Raw genomic sequence first — 22,965 nt, 5'->3', positions numbered from 1 at the left:
TCTCTTTGGGCCGAAGGGCGGGCAAAGTTGCTGAAAGGTTAAAAATGGAGAAAGACTTGGCAAGGAGGTGGCCCTGGCAGAGTCTGTTGCAGCGGTAGCGTCTTGGCACCAGTTCTTGGTTGGTTCTTGGGAAGGAGGGTACTGGGGAACGCCCTGGAAGCTTTTCCCGGAAAGGCTGGGAAATCCCTTTGAAAAGAACGTGTTAAAAAGTCCCAGGGGCGTCACATCTTTGAAAGACCAGGTCGAAGTGTGCGCATCGCCTCGTCCCCCAATGTGGTAGGTTTGGGGTAAGGGTAGGGGTACCGGTGTCACACTCTCCTCCATCGGCAGCCAATCAGCAGAGGGGGCGGAGGCCAAAGCTGGCAAATCATGAGGGATGGACGTGTCTCCGGAAGTGGCACGCAGGTGAGGTCTGCAGATTCTGAGGCTTCGAGTTGGACGTTTCCCCCCCATTGGCAGCAGCGAAGGAAAGGCAGTGAGGGAGGTGGGGAGGGAGGAGGAAGGATGAGAGAGTTCAATCCAGATACCAAGGAGAGAAGGGCCCTCCTGCTTCTTCTACATTATATCCTCTGCGGAGGAGAAAACACAAGAGCGTCACCAATATAAACAAGACTGCACAGAAGCTGGCAATAGGAGTGCTGTATGTACTCTTGCTTGGGGTGCGCGGTGGTGGCAGCGGTGGAGAGAACAGCTAAAATTCTGCATCCACATAACCCCAAACCCTGCCTCGAGGAATGCTGAATTCTGTGGATAGTACCTATGCGAATTGACAACTGCTAGATTTCCTGCCATTTGCATGGAGGGGTTACGAGCTATGTGTGACCCTGGCTGTTGTTCCTGGACGCCCTCCCCACTTCAAAATCTTCTAAGATGTCAGTTTCACTAGGCACTTTCAAGCTTATCTTCACAGCCATAGTGGCTAGAGCAGGCTTCCTCAAACTCAGCCCTCCAGATATTTTTGAGACTACAATTCCCATCATCCCTGACCACTGGTCCTGCTAGCTAGGGATCATGGGAGCTGTAGGCCAAAAAAACATCTGGAGGGCTGAGTTTGAGGAAGCTTGGTCTAGAATCTTAGTAGTGATCTTTTAAAAAAAAGAAACAAGAAAAGGAAAGGAAATTGAGAATGTTTAGTTCTGTGCCCCAATACTCAGTTCAATTGTTATACAGAATTGTGATGTAGCATTTAACAAAGGAGATACGTTGATCCCCACCAAGCCCTCAGCTCAAGTTGCTATGCTTCGTCTTAACCCGAGGCTGATGGACCATTCTAGGCCATGATAAAGGTGCCAATTTAGCCCCACTTCCTAAATTAAAGTCACTCTGAACTGTTCTCTAACACAGTGATGTAGTTGAAGGAACAAGAAACATTTGCCTGTGTGCAAGACTGCATGTGTGCACCCAATCTGCATCCGAATCTAATTTCTGTTTGCGTATGAGACTGGGCAAATGATCTGATGACCAATTTTTTTTTAAATGGCACCAACTTCCTTACAGTGGTGCCTCGCAAGACGAAAAGAATCCGTTCTGCGAGTCTCTTCGTCTTGCGGTTTTTTCGTCTTGCGAAGCAAGCCCATTAGTGGCTTAGCGGATCAGCGCTATTAGTGGCTTAGCAGGCTTAGCGGATCAGCTGATAAGCGGCTTAGCGGATCAGCTGATAAACGGCTTAGCGGCTTGGGAAAAAGGGGGGGGAAGGAAAAAAAACCCTGCATGAACTCGCAAGACATTTTCGTCTTGCGAAGCAAGCCCATAGGAAATTCGTTTTGCGAAGCACCTCCAAAACGGAAAACCCTTTCGTCTAGCGGGTTTTCCGTCTTGCGAGGCATTCGTCTTGCGGGGCACCACTGTATATATTAGTAGCAGATATGCCTTGCAGGTCTGTGCTTCAGAGCCTGCCTTAGTTAAAGGACGGGCTCTGCTCTGTGAGGCAGGATTGACAACAAAGGGTGTTTTCCCTTTAGGTTGTTCCTTCAGGGAGATATGGGGCACCCCGCCAAGTCAGGAGACCGAATTGTCGGCCCAGCACTGTAGGCGACAGGCCTGTGACCAGGGTGATAGCCTGGAAGAGGGGAAGTTTGGTTTGGTGGTGTTTCCCCTGAGTGAGAGACGGCGGGAAGGGTTGTTGAAGTGGCATCACGATTTTCCACCTGCCCATGGGTGGTGTGCCTATATCCTAACCTCACAGCTGTATATAGTGAGACCAGATGTTGGTGCTGCAATGACTGGAGATGTCTGAGTTTGAAGTGTTGGGAGCTATACACTGCAGTGATGCAGCGCCATGACCCCCCTGGGCTGGGTCACATCCTGAGCACTGTATGTGCACAGATAGTCAGGGGGACAGGGGTTTGCCACAACACAAAGAGCCCGCGAATCTGCCTACTTGTAGCTCCCATTTCCCCAGACAAAGAGGAGAGGGGTAGACGGGTGAGACAGCATGGAACATAAATGTGTGTCCGTACACTCAACTCTCGCACTCTCACTCTCATTCTCTTAAGACAAAAAGTGGGGTAGTCTCCTCCTAACACAGTACAGATATGTGGACAGGGACATGACAGAACTAGGCTAGGTCTCCACTAACAGGTGTAGCACAGACCAGGCCGCGAGGCCACACCGACACAAAGAACTTACCGCAGTGCCAACAAAATCTGTTGAAAATATAAAAAGAAAAGGTTAGGGTTGATTTCTGGCTTCCAGGGGTTCCCTAACAGACTTATTTCCTCACTCTAAAGCTTCTTTGGCTGCTCTGATTGCCTCCTGGGGTGTGATGCCACAAGATGGATGCTCTGTGACTTTCAGCCTAATCACGGGCTATAAATGTTCAGAAACGGGCACCATTAAGCTACTACCACTCTGTTTTAAACAATTCTGCAGTTTGTGTTTTAGTGTTGCGGCTTTCTGTTTTTGTTTTATTAGGTAAAGGTACCCCTGCCCGTACGGGCCAGTCTTGCCAGACTCTAGGGTTGTGCGCTCATCTCACTCTATAGGCCGGGAGCCAGCGCTGTCCGCAGACACTTCCGGGTCACGTGGCCAGCGTGACAAGCTGCATCTGGCGAGCCAGCGCAGCACACGGAACGCTGTTTACCTTCCCGCAGGTAAGCGGTCCCTATTTATCTACTTGCACCCGGAGGTGCTTTCGAACTGCTAGGTTGGCAGGCGCTGGGACCGAACGACGGGAGCGCACCCCGTCGCAGGGATTCGAACCGCCGACCATGCGATCAGCAAGTCCTAGGCGCTGAGGTTTTACCACAGCGCCACCCATGTCCCTTTTTGTTTTATTACTTAAGATTAATTTCATTTTTCATTTGGGAATACTTTTCTGGCAGAGACTTTATTTTGCTCTACAACTCCAGCACGGAAGTGTGCAGCTATTCCTTAAAAAACACACACAAAAAAGCAGAGGGACAGCAGAAAGGACATCACCTGTCTTCCTGCTGCTGTTGCTGCTGCAGCAGCAATATTTATTTTTCTTTTCTCCCTTGCCCCATGGCATGTGAAGTTGGACAAAGTCTGCCAACTCTCCCAACCAGCTCTTGCAAGCTCTGCCTTTAAAATCCACCTGATCTGCAGGAGAAGCAGCTCTGCAAATTATCGCTGACTTATTGCTGATAAACGCTCGGGAATAAGGAGTCGCTGCAAAGCTAGCAAATAAAGGAAAGGATACAAGGCTGCTTAATTTGGGTTGGGGAAGGGTTAATGTGACTATAATGTGGCTTATTCATCCCTTGTTTGAAAAAGACCTGGGGAAGGTAATTGTTTTCAGGAGCCGTCACTGTAGGGTCCGCAGAGGAGTGGGTTGCTGCAGGATCTACTGACCTCGGGACAAGTGTGCACAAGGAATATTTTGTTTTTTCTCTCTGTGCATCAACAAAAAAAGCAGGGATTTGCTTGGCTGGCGGTTCCCTCCCAGCAGTAGCTCAAGCACTTGGGTTCCGGCTGGCGAGACTGCCTTGTCTTGATTCGAGCAGATGGACCAAGCCCGGAGGCCAGGAGATTTATTATGATTAATTACATTTCCAATTAGGCACCTTCGGTTTCCCTGGCTCCCACCCAAGCCTCGGCAAGGCCAGGGGAAGCATGAGCAGAAACAGAAGGTGGCCGCTGTTTTCCCTCCATGGCCTAAAGGACTCAGAGTGGCAGCAGCAGAACCCTGGAGTTTGAATGCACCTTGGTCCAAAAGTGGAGGGCTGGGAGGCTGATTTAAAGAGCACAAATGGTCTGTGTGTGAGAGAGAGATCCTAAGTCTATATAGGGATGGGAAAGTCCGTCGATTTCAGTTTCTCTCAGTTTCTCAATTTTCTCTAGTCTTAATTCAGATCTCACATTTCCACATCAGTTTGTTATCCATATAAATTTAGGTTTGATGAGGCCCCAAGCTACTGAAGGTAATGGGGCCCTTTATATGTCCAGCTGTCCTTTGTCAACAACAAATTGTCGCTGGTTTTTTTGAGTTGAATATATGCTATATGGTAATTTATGGACCTAATAGGTACCTAAAGCCATTTGCCACCATTGCGGTATGTAGGTTTTATTTTATTTGTTTTTTATCTTATATTTTGGAAATGTACATCCGGTTCCCCCCCCCCCTTTAATTTTTTTTGGGGGGCCCCCAAGAGAGTGGGGCCCTAAGCTATAGTTTGTTTAGCATATATGTAAATCCGGCACTGATAAAAATACAGTCGTACCTTGGATCCCGAACGCCTTCTGACTTGAATGTTTTGGCTCCCGAACGCCGCAAACCGGGAACTGAGTGTTCCGGTTTGCGAACGTTCTTTGAAGCTAAACGTCCGATGCGGCTTCCGACTGAGTGGAAGAAGCTCCTGCAGCCGATCGGAAGCCACATGCCTTGGTTGTCGAACCGTTTTCGGAAGTTGAACGGACTTCCGGAACGGATCCCGTTCGGCAACCAAGGTAGGACTGCAGTGAAAACTCAAAAGCATTTTAGCAGGGGTTTCTCCTAATACGGATGTTTGTATACCATTTTAAAACCGTGCACACATTTTTGCAAAGTGTTTTCGCCTCGTAATGCATTTCTAAAAGGTTATTTTCAGGAATATGTGCATTTTATGCATGCTTCACATTTTTGTAAACGTAATGGTGCACCTTCTCTTGCCGTAATGGTGCACCTTCTCTTGCCGTTGCAGCAACTACTTCCTTGGGTGGGAGCAGTATTGGATGAAAATCCAAGTTAGTCTGGCCTTCATCATGAAGGTGTGTGTGTGTGTGTGTGTGTGTGTGTGTGTGTGTGTGTATCAGGCACAGGCAAACTCGGCCCTCTAGATGTTTTGGGACTACAACTCCCATCATCCCTAGCTAACAGGACCAGTGGTTAGGGATGATGGGAGTTGTAGTCCCAAAACATCTGGAGGATCGGGTTTGCCTCTCCCTGGTGTATATAATCATGTGGGGGGCCTTTGATGCTCCACATGTCGCTGAACTACAGCTCCCACCATCTCTGAACACTGGCCATATTTGCTGCGGCTCAGCAACATTTGGAGGGCCAAAGTTTCCCTAAATCTGGTAAATATAATGAACTGCTTCTGTTTTGTGTAAGAGGTATTTCACTTATTGAAGGCACAGCTTCAATCTGCTATATGCATGCACGCTGCACCCAATAAAAACCTGCAACACAGTTCTCTGATCTGAACAGATCGAACATACTAAACAAACACGCCTCTGGTTTCCTTCGTGCAGGTCTCCTTCTGCTTATGGGGAGAGGCAATGAGGGGTGAAACACCTGAAGCCCACCCCCTTGCTAGTGTGTATTTGGCGGGTTCTCTTCAGACACCCCGCTGGCTTTTGACATTCCGCAAACTACCCCTGTCTGTCTTTAAAATTATCTATAGCCATGGGAGGCAGGAAAATTAGCAAAATTCTCTGCATGCTGAATTCTGTGCTAGATATCAATTTGCAAAATTGCAAAGAAAATGACACGCGACAACTTCTGCCAACCTGTTTAGGCGGGTAGGGAACCCTAGCAAGCACTGGGTTTTTGCGAAATTGGTCATGTGGCAGGGTGAGGATGATGTCCTTCTTGGACCAGGAATGGAGGTTTGTGCCCTCCCTCACCTTTTTGGACTGTGCTTCACCACAGCATAAAGGTGAACCTAGAGAAGTTATTTCTCAGGAAAGGTAAAGGTAAAGGTACCCCTGACCATTAGATCCAGTCGCGAACGACTCTGGGGTTGTGGTGCTCATCTCGCTCTATAGGCCAAGGAGCTGGCGTTTGTCCGCAGACAGTTTTTCCGGGTCATGTGGCCAGCATGACTAAGCCGCTTCTGGCGAACCAGAGCAGCGCACGGAAACACCGTTTACCTTCCCGCTGGAGTGGTACCTATTTATCTACTTGCACTGGTGTGCTTTCGAACTGCTAGGTTGGCAGGAGCAGGGACGAGCAACGGGAGCTCACCTCGTCACGGTGACCCGTCGACCTTCTGATTGGCAAGTCCTTAGCTCTGTGGTTTAACCCACAACGCCAGGAAAGGCAGGCTCCCTCTATCTAAGGGCAGCCCAACTGTTCACAGCAAGTGGGCCACAAGAGTATTTCTACACACAAATCGTGGGCCGCACCCTGGCTTGTCACCCTCCCACCTCCTCCTAAAAGCTAGGTAAGTGCTAACCATGCTTTGGGAAGGAGGCAGGAGGACTCTGGTACCCTATCAGAGCCCTCACACCTCCTTCCCAAAGCTCTACCTTCTGCACTCCCGATATCTGCTTCAGGGCTTGAGGAAGCTCTGCTGCATCACAGAGGGGCACAGGGAGGGCAGCGACACTCACCTTTGTTCTCTGTTTTGAGCTCCTCATGAAGCAGGTCGTTCTGCCGGTTGCCGAGGACAAAGGCCAGGAAGGAGAGAATGAGGGCATTCAAGATGCCAATGATGGCTAGGATGTAAGCCCAGCGCACGGAGCAGTCGCCCAGCGAGTACTTGCCCGTCTTCTCCCCACACATGTCCCTGACGGTCTCTGAATCCCAGCCATCTGGGAATATCATGCAGCCCAGCACCAGGCAGAGAGCTGGATGGAACAAAGAAATAAACAGGGGTGGGGGAGGCATGTGGTTAACGCAACAGGGCTGAAATCAATTGCTCTGCTTTGCAGTCTGGAAAGGAGTAGGGACCTCTGCAAGACATATAGCGAGCACCGTATTTTTCGCTCTATAAGACGCACCAGACCACAAGACGCACCTAGTTTTTGGAGGAGGAAAACAAGAAAAAAAATATTCTGAATCTCAGAAGTCAGAACAGCAAGAGGGATCGCTGTGCAGCGAAAGAAGCAATCCCTCTTCCTGTTCTGGCTTCTGGGAAAGCTGTGCAGCCTGCATTCGCTCCATAAGACGCACACACATTTCCCCTTACTATTTAGAAGGGGAAAAGTGAGTCTTATAGAGCAAAAAATACGGTATATGCTGGTAGGCTTCCCCCACAAACCATGTGCCAAAGGGTTCGGCTCTTACCCAGGTTTGGTTCCCTTCATACAAGGAGGTCGCTAGAGGCTTTTTCAGCATTTTGCGACATATGTGTTTGTTTGCAAATATACAGGCTGCACATAGATGGAGGTGCAGCTGAAACACTCCTGACAGGCAGCTGCAGTTCACTGCTTCCACATCCGATCTCCGAGCAGGAGGGCGACGTAGCGTCCTAAGATACTCACAGAGCCCAGAGGCAGATCTCTGCTCTTCTCTTTCTCAAAATCATCCCTTGCCCTTGATTTCCTATGTAGGTGCAAAGAAGTCACCCTCCTCAGTTCTGAGGGTTGCACAGATAGAGGCCTTTTGGACCATTTACCTGTTGTTTTCACAACGAAGGAGGGGCCTGGCAGCTTTGCCAAGGGACTATTAAGACAGGCTCTAGTCCAGCCCTTCAGCCTCCGACTCTCACAACAATACTTTGTTCTATGCAAATTCTCAAGCTCGCTTACATAACCCAAATTCTGCACCAAACAGAGACTGCTTGCACTACTATATTATGCACTTTTAAGTTTGTCATGCATGCATGCATCTATTCTGCCCAATGCTAAGGGGCAGGGGGGCAGCAGTGCCAGGAGCTTGGCAAAGAATTCACATCCTGCCCTCTGACCCCTGAAAGCCTTACTCAGCTGCTATCCAAGGGCTCAGGTACTGCTCACATGTTTTCAGGTTCTATCCTTACATCCATAAGGTCTAGAAACCTTTTTTTAAGACAGAGGCTAAGCTTCTCAGGATGTCGTTGTGCCGTAGGATATACATAAAAGCCTTAGCGTTGGTGGAAAAATGTATGACGGAAGACTAAAATAGGTGCGTTGAGCTATTTAACAGGAGATATTGAAAGGAGATAGGACAACAGTCTCCTAATATTTTAAAGGGTCCCAGAAAGGAGATGTTGCTTTGACCCTCTCCACCTGTAGCAGGAAACCTCCCCCCAATCATTCAGTTTGTACAACCTTCACACACACTCACACTCACACACTACATATGCTATGCTTCTGTTATAAATTCATAGAAAATCAACCATACATCGGATTTACACTGTTCCACTTTTATTTTACTCCATGAAGGAAGGACTACAAAATGGGGAAGGTTTGATACAGGGCAGCCATAATCCTTGAGCATACCAGTACATACACAGGAGCCCTGCCCAGTTGCTATGCCAACCCTGATGGTCCTAGACAGAAGACCATCAAGATCACAAAGAACTTGCATATGGGAGTGGATTCGGCATGGACTGGAACAAAGGACAATAATCAGCTCTTCCCTCTGGGGGCAGGAAACTGCAAACTCCCCTCTGTCACCTGGAAAGTACTCATGGGGAGGGGGAAAGGGGGACCCAGCCAGGTGACAGGACACTCAGGTTACCACCACAACTCCTCCCTCAACCCCTCCTTTCTGTGATGTATGCATGATGTTTCTGGGGGTGGGCTTGATCTACAGGATGGGAATTTCAAAAGTCTTTATAAGACCTTGCACACTATTCTTCTGGGTCTTTCCTCCCTCCTGCAAGTGAGGGGAGCACCCTGTTGCAACAGTTCAATAAAGGCCAAGCCTACAGGCTGCTGTTTTGCTCCAAGTTATCCTGGTTGGTGTCTTTGTTTTTGTCCAAGGGAGCCCTCGGATTTTTCCATTAACAACCAAGACCAGCCCAAGAAGAAAATCCTTTTTAACTATAGGAATGCATGTTTAGACTAAACACCAGGGGAAAGGGGCTGGTGACATGATAGATTCTCCTTCCTTAGATTGCTGCTTCATTTCTGAAGAACAAGGAGCCGGAGCTGAACCTACGCTCAAAGCAGACCCCACTTTCCCCATAGAAACCCTCTTGTATGGCGATGAACCACGGTTACTCATTTGCAAAGGAAATGTGCTCTCTGTGTCCTTAGGGGCGCTTAGTTTTTAATTACTTCTGCAGATTGCTACCAGCAGCCCCGATCTTGGTGGATTGCAAGAGAAAAGGTGGGCTGATTTGCATAGGCATCCGTCAAGAGATGCTGCAGGTATAGAATATTCTGTCTCCCGGACCACGCTTTTGTCTGCATAATCTGCTTTGCCTGTTTCCGCTGTGTGGGATCCTACAGCCAGAGGCTTTTTTCCCCTGCATGACAGCAGCCAAAGAGTTCCTTTTTGTTCATTCATATCGAGGTGCTTGATTGACTCCAACTCATTTTCAGCAGTCGGTCAGAGGATAAAGAAGAGAGGAGGCTGCAGGTTCCCCATCGCCACCCCACTCCGCCAGAGGCCCAGGCCTCGTTCACCAGATTGTGTGCTGCTGATACAGTGTGGGGTGTTGTGTTTACACCTTCCCCTGTAGACCACCCTCTGCTTTTGTAGCACAACCTCAGTTGTGGGACCTCTGCCTGGGCTGAATGTGGAGGGAGGAACAAGCCTGGTTGGAGACATATGAAACCTGCACTGGGTGTGCGGAAGGATGCTCATTAGCTAGAACCAGACAGGAATGTGAGTCATCATCCCAGCTATTCTTACCTTGACAAGATGCTTATACACACACACACACTCAGGTACAACACAGAGCAAGGGGAGGAGGGGAATTGTTTTAAAATCTCGGCTAAGGAGGTTCGGGCAGAGGCTCGGGTGGGAGAGGATGGGAGAAGTTTAAAAACCAATAACTAAAGAAGACACTGTATTTTCCACCTTTTAAAATAATTAAGTCGACCTAAATGGCTCTATCCTGCCCACCTGGCTGGGTTTCCCCAGCCACTCTGGGCGGCTTACAGCATATATAAAAACACAACTACTCTATTCCGAACTTAAAAATGCTAAGTGTAATGCTGGTGGTCAACAAAAGAGGTTCTAAGACTCCCTCAAGGCAAATCTTTAAAAATGTAGTATAAACACCTTCAAGTGGGAAACAATGGCCTGCGAGCACTCCAGTTGGAGAACAGCCTACCAATGCTGTCATGGGCTTTGAAGACACCCAAACTCAGGACGAAAGGGAGAAACGTGCTAAGAGGAAACCACACTTGGCAAACCCTCACCATGATCAACTTCTGCCCGGAAACCTATGTCCCCACTGTGGAAGGACATGTGGATTCAGAATTGGCCTCCACAGTCACTGTTAAGGCCATGTTTATGGAAGACAATCTTACTCGGCTACGAGTGATTGCCAAAGAAGAAGAATATAAAAACACAACAAAACATCAGACATTAAGAAACAGAATACAGTGGTACCTCAGGTTACATATGCTTCAGGTTACATACTCTTCAGGTTACAGACTCCACTAACCCAGAAATAGTACCTCGGGTTAAGAACTTTGCTTCAGGATAAGAACAGAAATCGTGCTCCAGTGGCGTGACAGCAGCAGGAGGCCCCATTAGCTAAAGTGGTGCTTCAGGTTAAGAACAGTTTCAGGTTAAGAACAGACCTCCGGAACGAATCAAGTACTTAACCTGAGGTACCACTGTATCCTTTTTAGGCATCAAACAAACCAATAAAACAATAGAAATCAATAATAATAATAATAATAATAATAATAATAATAATAATTTAAACAAACAAACAAACAAACCAATATGAATGTTAGATTGTTTTAGGGCACTTCCAGAGTGCTGCTATTTTAGGGTGTGATTCCACTGCATCCTGGCAAATTCAGGTTGCGCAATGGTAGCTGACTTGGAAGGTCTAGTGTAACAAACCCTCTTTCTCAAAGGTTGGTCATTTTGCAAGAAGGGAAGTGAGAGGAATACACACTAAAAAGCTTGGAAAGGCACTCGCTGTGACTTAACATCGCTTGAATTTTCCACAAACCCATTGGGATGGATGCTCAACAAACAGGTTGTCTACTAGAAGCAATACCCTTTCATCCAAGTCCTCTGTTGTACAGCATCCACTGTTGTGAAATAAATGTGTATGTTCAAAGCAGGAGACAGCACGTTCAGACTTTTTGTAAGGACATTTTGGTTAGGAGAAGGGAAGAGAGCGTTTCCTTCTCTTCTATTAACTTAGCTGTTCTCCGACAGATTTGCTACATTTTACAGATGCAGATGACTCTGAAATCCAGCCGCAACTACATGCCTATCCTAAGTCCAACTGCTAAGAGCGAACCAACCCAACCTACAGCCAGACCGCCAACCCACCCACCCACCCCCTGACGAAAATCCAGCCTCTGCCCTTTCATTTCTCATTTCTCACAGCCCTGCAGGTGCCGAGATCTTGTTGGGACCAACCACCCGAGTTCATCTCCTTAATCGTATTATGTGCAGCTCAGCTGAGCCATAATATCAATCTCAGGGCTTATCCGGAGAGAGGCTCTTAGAGTCCTCCTATTCCGTCCTGACGGTATGTTCCAGGCCTGTGCTGCTACAGCTGAACATTACATGCTGGCCTCGAGGTGACACCAGGACTTATAAATCAACAAGATTTATGAACGCTCAAGATCTGAAAATAAAAAGAAACAACGGAAAGGGAAACAACTAAAACAAGCCACCTGCTTATCACCGACTATTATATGTGTGTAGGGTTGTCGTCACCTTTCCAGGCCCCCATCCTGCACCTTTAAAATCAGTGGGACATGTAGAAACCCAGCCAGTGACCTGTGGCGATTGGAGAAGCCCACCAGGTGAATTACTGTTCTTGAGGAACGGGGGCGGGTGGATGTGGCGGTTTTCCTGGTCCTGAATGGGCTAACCATGCCCCTAAAAGACCAGATGGGAGTCATTTTGGACTCACAGCTGTCCATGGAGGCGCAGGTCAATTCTGTGTCCAGGGCAGCTGTTTACCAGCTCCATCTGGTACGCAGGCTGAGACCCTACAGACTGTCTTGCGCAGACTGTCTCGCCAGAGTGGGGTGCATGCCCTGGTTATCTCCCGCTTGGACCACTACAATGTGCTCTACGTGGGGCTACCTTTGAAGGTGACTCAGAAACTATAATTACGGTAATATAGAATGCGGTAGCTAGATTGGTGACCAGGAGTGGCTGCTGGGACCTAAAGGATCTCTACTGGCTCCCAGTATGTTTCCGAGCACAATTCAACGTGTTGGTGCTGACTTTTAAAGCCCTAAACGGCCTCGGCCCAGTATACCTGAAAAAGCATCTCCACCCCCATCGTTCAGCCAGGACACTGAGGTCCAACTCCAAGGGCCTTGTGGCGGTTCCCTCACTGCCAGAAGTGAAGTTACAGGGAACTAAGCGCCCTCCCTGTGGTACGCCTTCCCTTCAGATGTCAAGGAAATAAACGACTATCTGACTTTTGGAAGACATCTGAAGGCAGCCCTGTTTAGGGAAGTTTTTAAGGATTGGTGTTTTTATTACCGGTATGTTTTTAGATACAGTGGTACCTCGGGTTAAGTACTTAATTCGTTCTGGAGGTCCGTTCTTAACCTGAAACTGTTCTTAACCTGAAGCACCACTTTAGCTAATGGGGCCTCCTGCTGCCGCAGCATTGCTGAAGCATGATTTCTGTTCTCATCCCGAAGCAAAGTTCTTAATCCAAGGTACTATTTCTGGGTTAGCGGAGTCTGTAACCTGAAGCGTATGTAACCTGAAGCATATGTAACCTGAGGTACCACTTTATGTTGTAAGCCGCCCAGAGTGGCTGGGGAAACCCAGCCAGATGGGAGGGTTATAAATAATAAAATTATGGTGATGTTGATGGCTATATTGCAAGCAGGGATCTTCTCCTGTTCTCCTGCTAACAGGGGGGCTCCCGTCGTATATTATCAGCCATCTCTTCAAGCGAAGCGGGCAAACCGAGAACATTTGAGCAAAACAAAACCGTGAGTTCTTTTCACGGGCAAAGATTCCCCTCCTCCTCCTCCCCTTCTAGAGAAAGGGACTGAGCAGATACCGCAGCCGCCTGTTTGTCTGTCAAAGGTGTCCTTCCACCAGGCCTCCTCTCTGCGAGGTGTTGTGAGAGATGCAGCGACACCTTTGGCTCGACATCTTGATGATTCAGCACATTCTGCTTGCTGCGCGCAAATGACTAAATAGATCTCCCCCTCCTCTTTCTCTCTCTCCTTTTCAGCGGCAGCAGCCAATTTAGAATCCAGAGCTGTGTGCAAGCGTCACGGGGGTTCATTTCCCCATCTGCATCCATCCTTTCCAGTTCCCCATCTACCCCCACTTCTTTCTCAAGCTTGGTTTTCTCACTGGGGGGAATTGAGAGAGATGTGCTGGGACAGAGGGAGATTGAATGTTGAGGTCTCTGCTCTGGTTGGCTGTAGCCAGCACTGTGTCCTGGAAAACACTCTCCCAGCTCCCTGCAGGAAGGAGTGACATTTACACAAACGCAGAGCAGAAGTGATGTGGAACTCTTGCCTGGTCTTGGCCTAGGTGGCAGAGAGAGGGAGGCAGCAGCTGGGCTCAAACAGGAGGGGAGCATGGAGATGGAGGGAGGTTGTGCCTGGAGGCCTCAAGGCTCTCCCCGCCCCCCCTCATCTCCTTCCACTCTTTCAATGAGCATATGGGTGGCTAAAAATTCACCAACAGCATCCACAGAGCCTGGCACTATGAACACAAACCAGCATCCGGCAATTGAGGATCTGGGGTTTGAATCCTAATGCAGAAAGGTTGCCAGGTTAAGAAGAGCAAAGCTCTCTCTCCCTTTTTCTTTTAAAGAGCCATTTCAAATGTTCAACCTGTAAAATGACAAGCTATTCCTGTCCCATCTTGGTACAGTGGTGCCTCGCAAGACGAAAATAATCCTTTCCGCGAGTCTCTTCGTCTTGTGGTTTTTTCGTCTTGCGAAGCAAGCCCATTAGCGGCTTAGCGCTATTAGCGGCTTAGCGGGCTTAGCGGATCAGCTGATAAGCGGCTTAGCGGATCAGCTTTTAAGCGGCTTAGCGGCTTGGGGAAAAGGGGGGGGAAGGAAAAAACCCCCACAGGAACTCGCAAGACATTTTCGTCTTGCAAAGCAAGCCCATGGGAAATTCGTTTTGCGAAGCACCTCCAAAATGGAAAACCCTTTCGTCTAGCGGGTTTTCCGTCTTGCGAGGCATTTGTCTTGCGGGGCACCACTGTACTCCGTCCCTGCCCTATCATCATCATCATTATTGCTACTACTACTACTAATTTATTTATATGCCACCCATAATGACTGGGTTGCCCCAGCCACTCTGGGCAGCTTGGAACAAATTATAAAACCGTAGTAGTAATAATAATAATAATAATAATAATAATAATAATAATAATAATACCCTGCCCCCCTGGGCGGCTCCCAACAGAATATTAAAAACACAATAAAACATCAAACATTTAAAACTTCCCTAAACAGGTCTGCTTTCAGATGTCTTCTAAAAGTCAGATAGTTGTTGATTTCCTTGACATCTGATGGGAGAGCATTCCACAGGGCGGGTGCCACCACCGAGAAGGCCCTCTGCCTGGTTCCCTGTAACGTTTTGCAGTGAGGAAACTGCCAGAAGACCCTCAGAGCTGGACCTCAGTGTCCAGGCTGAACGATGGAGACGCTATTTCAGGTATACTGGGCCAAAGTCGTTTAGGGCTTTAAAGGTCAGCACTAACACTTTGAATTGTGCTCAAAATCGTACTGGCTCTCCCAGAACTCTCTTTGGCTGCCTGCCTTATTTAGGTTGTGTATACCTGTGGGCAGGAATTGTCTTCTGTTTTATTTTTGTACACTAGCAAGTAGATTTTAGGTGTTGTAGAACGGAAATAGGAACCCTGCCTCCCCAGGTGTTTGAAACTCACATTGTACAGCTCCAGCCAGAATTGCCAATGGTTAGGGATGATGGGAGTCCAATGGCATCTGGGAGGGCCAGTGCTTGCCCATCTGGAATTATAGTATGAAAGGGTGATAAATTAATTGGTTTAAACTAGTGAAAAGTGGGCCTTGAGGCAGGATTCTGTGTTGATAGACATGGTGCATCTGTGTTCAAGACCACTGAGGGGTCAGGGCCTTCAGCGTGGTGGCCCCTGCCTTTTGGAATTAGCCCCAAGAAACATCCGTGCACTATTGGCAAAGAACCAGGCCGGCCTGTACATGAGGCAATGTAAGGCCTTGGGTAGCAGGATTCCTAGGGGCAGCAGATCCTGAAGCAGATTTTTATCCCTCCCTGTGTTCCTGATGTAGATCTTCACTCATCCCTTCTTCCCTAGGCGGGAGGGGGGGTGCCATTTCGGGTCACCTTAGTCACCAAAATGTCTTTATTCCCTCCCCTCCCAGAGGTATCATTCCTGGAGCTCTTGAGATTGACTGTTAAGCCGCTTTGAGAACTGTAGCTCTGTGAGGGGAATGGGGGGGGGGGGTCCTTGCCTCTCAGCACCCTTAACAAACTACAGCTCCCAGGATTCTCGGCTGCAAGAACACACTTCCCTCCTGTTGCCTCCAGCAACTGGTATTCAGAAGCAGGGACGCGGGTGGCGCTGTGGTCTAAACCACTGAGCCTCTTGGGCTTGCCAATCAGAAGGTCGGCGGTTCGAATTCCCGCAGCGGGGTGAGCTCCCGTTGCTCTGTCCCAGCTCCTGTCACCCTAGCACATGGGTAGGCAAACTAAGGCCCGGGGGTCAGATCCGGCCCAATCACCTTCTAAATCCAGTCCGTGGATGGTCTGGGAATCAGCATGTTTTTACATGAGTAGAATGTGTCCTTTTATTTAAAATGCATCTTTGGGTTATTTGTGGGGCCTGCCTGGTGTTTTTACATGAGTAGAATGTGTGCTTTTATTTAAAATGCATCTCTTGGTTATTTGTGGGGCATAGGAATTCATTTATTTCCCCCTCAAAAAATATAGTCCAGCCCCCCCATAAGGTCCTAGGGAAAAAGTTTGCTGACCCCTGCCCTAGCAGTTTGAAAGCACACCAGTGTGAGTAGATAAATAGATACTGCTGTGGTGGGAAGGTAAACGGTGTTTCCATGCTCTCTAGTTTCTGTCACAGTGTCCGTTGGGCCAGAAGTGGTTTAGTCCCACTGGCCACATGACCCAGAAAACTCTCTGTGGACAAACGCCGGCTCCCTCGGCCTCAAAGCGAGATGAGCACCACAACCCCATAGTCGCCTTTGACTGGACTTAACCATCCAGGGGTCCTTTACCTTTTACCTTCTACCTATTCAGAAGCATTGCTGCCTTCAACTTTAGAATCAGAGCATAACTATCAAGGCTGGTGACCATCATGCAGTCTCTTTCTCCCTCCTCGGAAGCTGGAAATGGTTCCCGAGCCCTATGCTACGACCTGAAATGCCATGAAGTCCAGCTGAGGTTTTATGTATGCAAATCACATGCTCCATGACTGAGCTATTATGCCCTTCCTGCCCCACCCCAAAAAACACACCCCTGCTCTTCTCTATAAAGCAGAGCTGCTGAGCAAATGCAGGCTATTGGGATACTCTGCACGGCTGCTCTTATTCTGGAACATATTGTCAACGTCCTCTCTCTCTCTCTCTCTCTCTCTCTCCCCCCCCCCCCCCCCAGTGTACAGATGCAGGATCGCCTTCAGGAAGAGATCCGTAGGAAAAGGGGCAAAAGAGAGAAGGGTCACAACGCAACCCTCTTCTTTAGTTAATCTCCACTGCCTGGTCATTCCTAACTCATCCCTAACGCCCTACAAAGGCACACACCTTTCTTCCACCCCTTATCAGTCTCTCTCAGGATTCTGTTCTGCTCTTGAAGCTGCCCCCCCCCACCAAAAGACCAAAGTCATTTGCATTCAAATTGCCTGATACACCAAGGTTGAGGTGTCCCTGTTGCACGTGGAGACCTCTCTGCTCAGGAATGTCTGGAATGGTTAATGATATGATATGGAGAGCGGGAAGGCAAGGCGTGAGATGAAAGGTCTTCTCTTTCATTCTCTCCCCAGTTCTCTCTCTCTCTCTCTCTCTCTCTCTCTCTCTCTCTCTCTCACACACACACACACACACACACAATTCCTTTCTCCAAAACAAACCAGAACGGAGATAAAATATAATTGACTGTGCACCAGAAGCAAAGAACGCAGACCACAAAGGTCAAGGTAAAAAAAACAAAAACGGGGGGGGGGGGAGCTTAGATGAAAAATATATTGCATTTTTCACCATCTTATAAAGTCAACTTAACAGCTGCATTGCAAAAGAAGAAGAAATGCATTTGCAATGTTTATATAAGCATGTGACGAGAGCGGAATTTAAATTGCTCATAAATGCAAGACTTAAAAAACGAGGCTAAATTCAACTAACGGGTCCTGCTAGGAGAAGCCCACACGGGGATTTCTGCTAGCAACATGGAGCTTTCTCTCTCATCACATTGGCTTGGGTTCAGGAGAACCCCCAGAACAGTGCATGGTGGGGAGCACATCAATGTACAGTGGTACCTCGGGTTAAGTACTTAATTCGTTCTGGAGGTCTGTTCTTAACTTGAAACTGTTCTTAACCTTTAGCTAACTTTAGCTAATGGGGCCTCCTGCTGCCGCCGCGCCACCAGAGCACAATTTTTGTTCTCATCCTGAAGCAGAGTTCTTAACCCGAGGTACTATTTCTGGGTTAGTGGAGTGTGTAACTTGAAGCGTATGTAACCTGAAGTGTTTGTAACCCGAGGTACCACTGTATGTGGAACTAAGCAAGAGGGTTAGGAGAATAACTAGGCTGCTGATCTATGCTGTAGTATTATCTACTTGGGGAAATTATGCCTTTTGCTTGTAGAGCTTTGGTTGGAAGCCACCCAGAGTGGCTGGGGTATAAATAATAAATTATTATTATTATTATTATTATTATTATTATTATTATTATTATTACTACTACTACTACTAGCCAGTGCCAGCTTCAGTGGTTCTGCCAGGCTATTGGTGCCCATCTTTTGGGAGTTCTCGCCAGATCCATATTGGAGTCTATCTCAAATTTCAATTTAATGACACAGAGAGGGAAGACACAGGTTAAGGGAACAGCTACCAAGAAGTCATGTGGCCCAGAAAGTATATAGACAAAGAGCAGGAGGATCAGAGAGAGTTAGGCATTGAAGAAAGCTTGTTTAAATAAAGTTATTGGTTTTAGAATACTCCTGCCTGACCCTTAATGATAATTAACACGACCTGAAACAGGGAGGAGAGGGGAGATTGGTCTGTTTGCACCGACAACATGTTGAGTTCCTCCCTTAGGTACAAAAATCTAAAACTTAGAAGATACAACCTTGCACAAAACCAGCACAATTCGGAAACTTCGGCTTGTTGAATCCAGGAACTGAAAGATTGTCATAATAGCCATGTATCAACAACATGTATACAAACATGAAGAAAGTGAAGTCAAATATAATTCAGGTTCTTGAGTGAAGGTCTATGAACCTCTCACATGCCAGACCTAGAATGGTCATCTTTCCTCATGGGTTATACCTTCTTCTGCAGAATTCTCTGATTCATGAGTTCTAAATGCCCAAAATTTCAAAAATAGTTCTAAGCAGGTGATTTTGCAACCCTTGGAAGATGGACGACATTGCTCTTTCACCTTGCTTTCAGCAATAGTTTGGGACATTGGCTGATGAGCATAATATCATTTGAAGTCACAGAAACAGAAGATGCATCAATGATTAAAACTTATGTTTAGAAAAGAACATTGACGAATACTGACATGTACGCTACCCTGAACTCCTTGGTGGAATGAAAGTGAAATCATAGGTTACATGTAAGACTCCAAAACACACTTAGTTCAAAGTATGGTTGGAAGAAGAGAACACTTGAATGTCCTTTTTGTGCAAATTTACTTAGGAGTGGGACAGAGCAACCAGGCATTTCTGAGATTGTGATGTGCACAAGCAGTGTGCCTCAAGAGCCGGTTACAAGACCTTGGAATATGGTTCTGGAAATAAAGCAGTTAGGGGGAGTGCTTGATTTGCATATGTTAAATCATTTGTATAGATTGCCCTGCTGCTGAGCTAAATACGCATAAACCCAAAAGTCAGGTTTAAAACAACACACACACACACAGAAACAAGGGCGGCCGAAACCTAATAATAATAATAATAATATTGTTTCCGAGCATAATTCAAAGTGTTGGTGCTGACCTTTAAAGCCCTAAATGGCCTCGATCCAGTATACCTGAAGGAGCGTCTCCACCCCCATCGTTCAGCCCGGACACTGAGATCCAGCGCCGAGGGCCTTCCGGCAGTTCCCTCATTGCAAGAAGTGAGGTTACAGGGAACCAGACAGAGGGCCTTCTCGGTAGTGGCGCCTGCCCTGTGGAACACCCTCCCTTCAGATGTGAAGGAAATAAGCAGCTCTCCTATCTTTAAAACACATCTGAAGGCAGCTCTGTTTAGGGAAGTTTTTAATATTTAATGCTGTATTGTTTTTAACACTCGATTGGAAGCTGCCCAGAGTGGCTGGGGAAACTCAGCCAGATGGGCGGGGTATAAAGAATAAATTATTATTATTACAGTGGTGTCCCGCAAGACGAACGCCTCGCAAGACGAAAAACCCGCTAGACGAAAGGGTTTTCCGTTTTGGAGGCGCTTCGTAAAACGAATTCCCCTATGGGGTTGCTTCGCAAGACGAAAAAAATCTTGCATCCCCCCGCGGGTTTTTTTCGCTTTTTTCGCCCTTTTCTTAAGCCGCTAAGCCGCTTATCAGCTGTTCCGCTGATAAGCCGCTTAACAGCTGATCGCTGGAAGCCACTTGACAGCTGTAGCGCTAATCCGCTAAGCTGTCAATGGGCTTGCTTCGCAAGACGAAAAAACCGCTATACAAAGAGCCTCACGGAACGGATTAATTTCGTCTTGCGAGGCACCACTGTATATTTATACCCCACCTATCTGGCTGGGTTTCCCCAGCCACTCTGGGCGGCTCCCAACAGAATATTAAAAACACAATAAAACATCAAACATTAAAAACTTCCCTAAACAGGGCTGCTTTCAGGTGTCTTCTAAAATTCAGATAGTTGTTTATTTCCTTGACATCTGATAGGAGGGCGTTCCACAGGGCGGGTGCCACCACCACAAAGGCCCTCTGCCTGGCTCCCTGCAACCTCACTTCTTGTAGGGAGGGAACTGGCAGAAGACCCTCCGAGCTGGACCTCGGTGTCCGGGCAGAACGATGGGGGTGGAGACGCTCCTTCAGGTATACAGGGCTGAGGCCGTTTAGGGCTTTAAGGGTCAGCACCAACACTATGAATTCTGCTCAGAAATGTACTGGGAACCAATGTAGGTAACCTTTCTCCACAATCTGTTCTCTTTCCCTGTGCAAAAGGTGGCGTTGCCTTCCCGATTCCAAAAGGAAAAGAGAGTGAGTTTGGGTGACAGGAAAAAGGGCCTCTTAATCCCCTTCTCCATGGCAACAGCATGCAGGCACCACGGCCACTTTCACAAGAAGCAGGTAGCAGGTGTTTCTGCCCGCAATTGCGCTCCAGTCTCCTGGCCTCATGGTCAGTGCTGGCATGGGAGTCTTACTGGATCAGGCTAATGGGCCTTCAGAATCCAGAATCCAATATCAGTGGCCAACCAGATGCCTGTGAGAAGCCCACAAACAGATGCCACAGCACCCTCCCAGTCACAAATATTCAGAGGTATACAGGTAGGGTTGCCACTTGTCCTGTATAATACGGGATCGTCCCGTATTTCAGTGTGGAATGCTACACCCTGCATTGATTCAATACAGGATGCAGAGTGCCAGGCTCAGTCCTTCAGAGAGCAACAGGTTTGGGGACTCTACGAACAAGGGGGTTTGTGTCAGTGTGGCCTAGAAGTTCTGAACATAATTACCTGCATGGTATTTGAGAGATTAGGGTGGGGGAGAAGTAGCTCCCCACAAGGCTTGCCCTACCCCATTGTTTCCTCTACCTTTCAAACATCTAACATGCGGAACAGGCATAGGCAAACTCCGGCCCTGCGGATGTTTGGGACTACAATTCCCATCATCCCTGACCACTGGTCCTGCTAGCTAGGGATGATGGGAATTGTAGTCTCAAACATCTGAAAGGCCGGAGTTTGCCTATGCCTGATGTGGAATAAAGCCCCTCATTGGAATAAGACCCCCTATTTACAGTCATACCTCAGGTTACACTGCGGGTTGCAAACGCTGCGGGTTGCAAACATGCATCCCGCACGGATCACGTTCGCAACCTGAGCATCCACTGTATTTATTTTTTGCCCTGTCCTGTATGTATTGCATATGTGTGAAATGTCGTACATTTGAGCTCTGGGTAACAAAGTACAGACAGATTTACAAGTGTGTGTTTGTTTGTTTGTGTGTGTGTGTGTGTGCGTGTGTAAGTCAGCCCTGAGTGCTCACTGGAAGGACAGATCCTAAAGCTGAGGCTCCAATAATTTGGCCACCTCATGAGAAGAGAAGACTCCCTGGAAAAGACCCTGATGCTGGGAAAGATGGAGGGCAGAAGGAGAAGGGGACAACAGAGGACGAGATGGTTGGAAAGTGTTCTCGAAGCTACCAGCATGAGTCTGACCAAACTGCGGGAGGCAGTGGAAGACAGGAGTGCCTGGCGTGCTCTGGTCCATGGGGTCACGAAGAGTTGGACACGACTGAATGACTAAACAACAACAACGTGACTAAGCCGCTTGGAAACGCCGTTTACCTTCCTGCTGGAGTGGTACCTATTTATCTACTTGCACTTTGAGGTGCTTTCGAACTGCTAGGTGGGCAAGAGCAGGGACCGAGCAACGGGAGCTCACCCCGGCGCGGGGATTCGAACCGCCGACCTTCTGATCGGCAAGTCCTAGGCTCTGTGGTTTAACCCACAGCGCCACCCGCGTCCCTCTTGAACAGCCATAGCTTCCCCCTGATAACTAAGGTGACTGGCTTCCAAAGGGTGCTGAGAGTTGTGATGAGACCCTCTGGCTCCCCTTGCATAGTTACAATTCTGGAACCCCCTTCATTGGGAACTCCGGGAATTGTGGCTCCCGAAATCATAAAAGCAGAGGTGGGCATAGGGGCCAATGGGGTGCCTACCTAGTAAGTGCTGGGCTTTGGGAAGGAGGTGTGAGGGCTCCAACAGGGTCCTAGAGTCCTCCTTCTTGCTTCCCAAAGCCTAGCTAGCAGTTGCCCAGCTTTGGGAAGGCTGGAGGGAGTGGGGCAGCGTCAAATTTTGGCCTTGCACAGGGCACATGACAAAGGTCTGCCCTTGGTAATAGGGGGTCTCCTAAGAACTCACAGCACACTTGCAGTTCTCAGGATACTTTGGGGGAAGCCATGACTGTTTAAAGTGGTCACGGAATCACAGTACAGTGGTGCCTTGGTTCTCAAACGCCTTGGTACTCAAACAACTTTGAACCCAAACACTGCAAACCCTGAAGTTAAGTGTTCCGGTTTGCGAAGAAGAAGAGAAGAAGAGTTTGGATTTGATATCCCGCCTTTCACTCCCTTTAAGGAGTCTCAAAGCAGCTAACATTCTCCTTTTCCCTTCCTCCCCCACAACAAACACTCTGTGAGGTGAGTGGGGCTGAGAGACTTCAGAGAAGTGTGACTGGCCCAAGGTCACCCAGCAGCTGCATGTGGAGGAGCAGGGAAGCGAACCCGGTTCCCCAGATTACGAGACTACCGCTCTTAACCACTACACCACACTGGCTCTTTTTCGGAAGCCAAACATGCTCCGTTTTGAGTGCCATGCTTCCATT

General features: G+C 48.1%; 1 protein-coding gene and 1 long non-coding RNA gene across 3 annotated transcripts in view; both read right to left on the bottom strand.

The window, feature by feature from the left end:
• The window catches only part of LHFPL4 (LHFPL tetraspan subfamily member 4), a 52,616-nt gene continuing 29,651 nt past the window's right edge, over positions 1–22,965 (bottom strand). The window contains exons 2-4 of one of the 2 annotated variants that reach the window (XM_081903347.1): positions 6,775–7,011; positions 2,629–2,645; positions 1–569 (exon numbers count right to left, since the gene is read on the bottom strand). In XM_081903347.1, coding sequence (XP_081759473.1) covers positions 561–569; positions 2,629–2,645; positions 6,775–7,011 — 263 coding nt within the window. In that variant the 3' untranslated portion in view covers positions 1–560. The remainder of the gene's footprint in view (positions 570–2,628; positions 2,646–6,774; positions 7,012–22,965) is intronic. The other variant, XM_081903348.1, reaches the window with a different exon arrangement.
• LOC309365462 lies at positions 1,113–2,622 on the bottom strand. The gene is made up of 2 exons (XR_014166170.1): positions 1,846–2,622; positions 1,113–1,490 (listed from the first exon to the last, which is right to left on the bottom strand). It is a non-coding gene; the product is annotated as an uncharacterized lncRNA (long non-coding RNA).

The sequence above is a fragment of the Podarcis melisellensis genome (genome assembly GCF_964234715.1).
Source record: "Podarcis melisellensis genome assembly, chromosome: 2".
In the NCBI taxonomy this organism is placed as follows: Eukaryota; Metazoa; Chordata; class Lepidosauria; order Squamata; family Lacertidae; genus Podarcis; species Podarcis melisellensis.
Note: the sequence above shows the minus strand (reverse complement) of the source record. Positions and strands in the feature narration are given on the sequence as shown.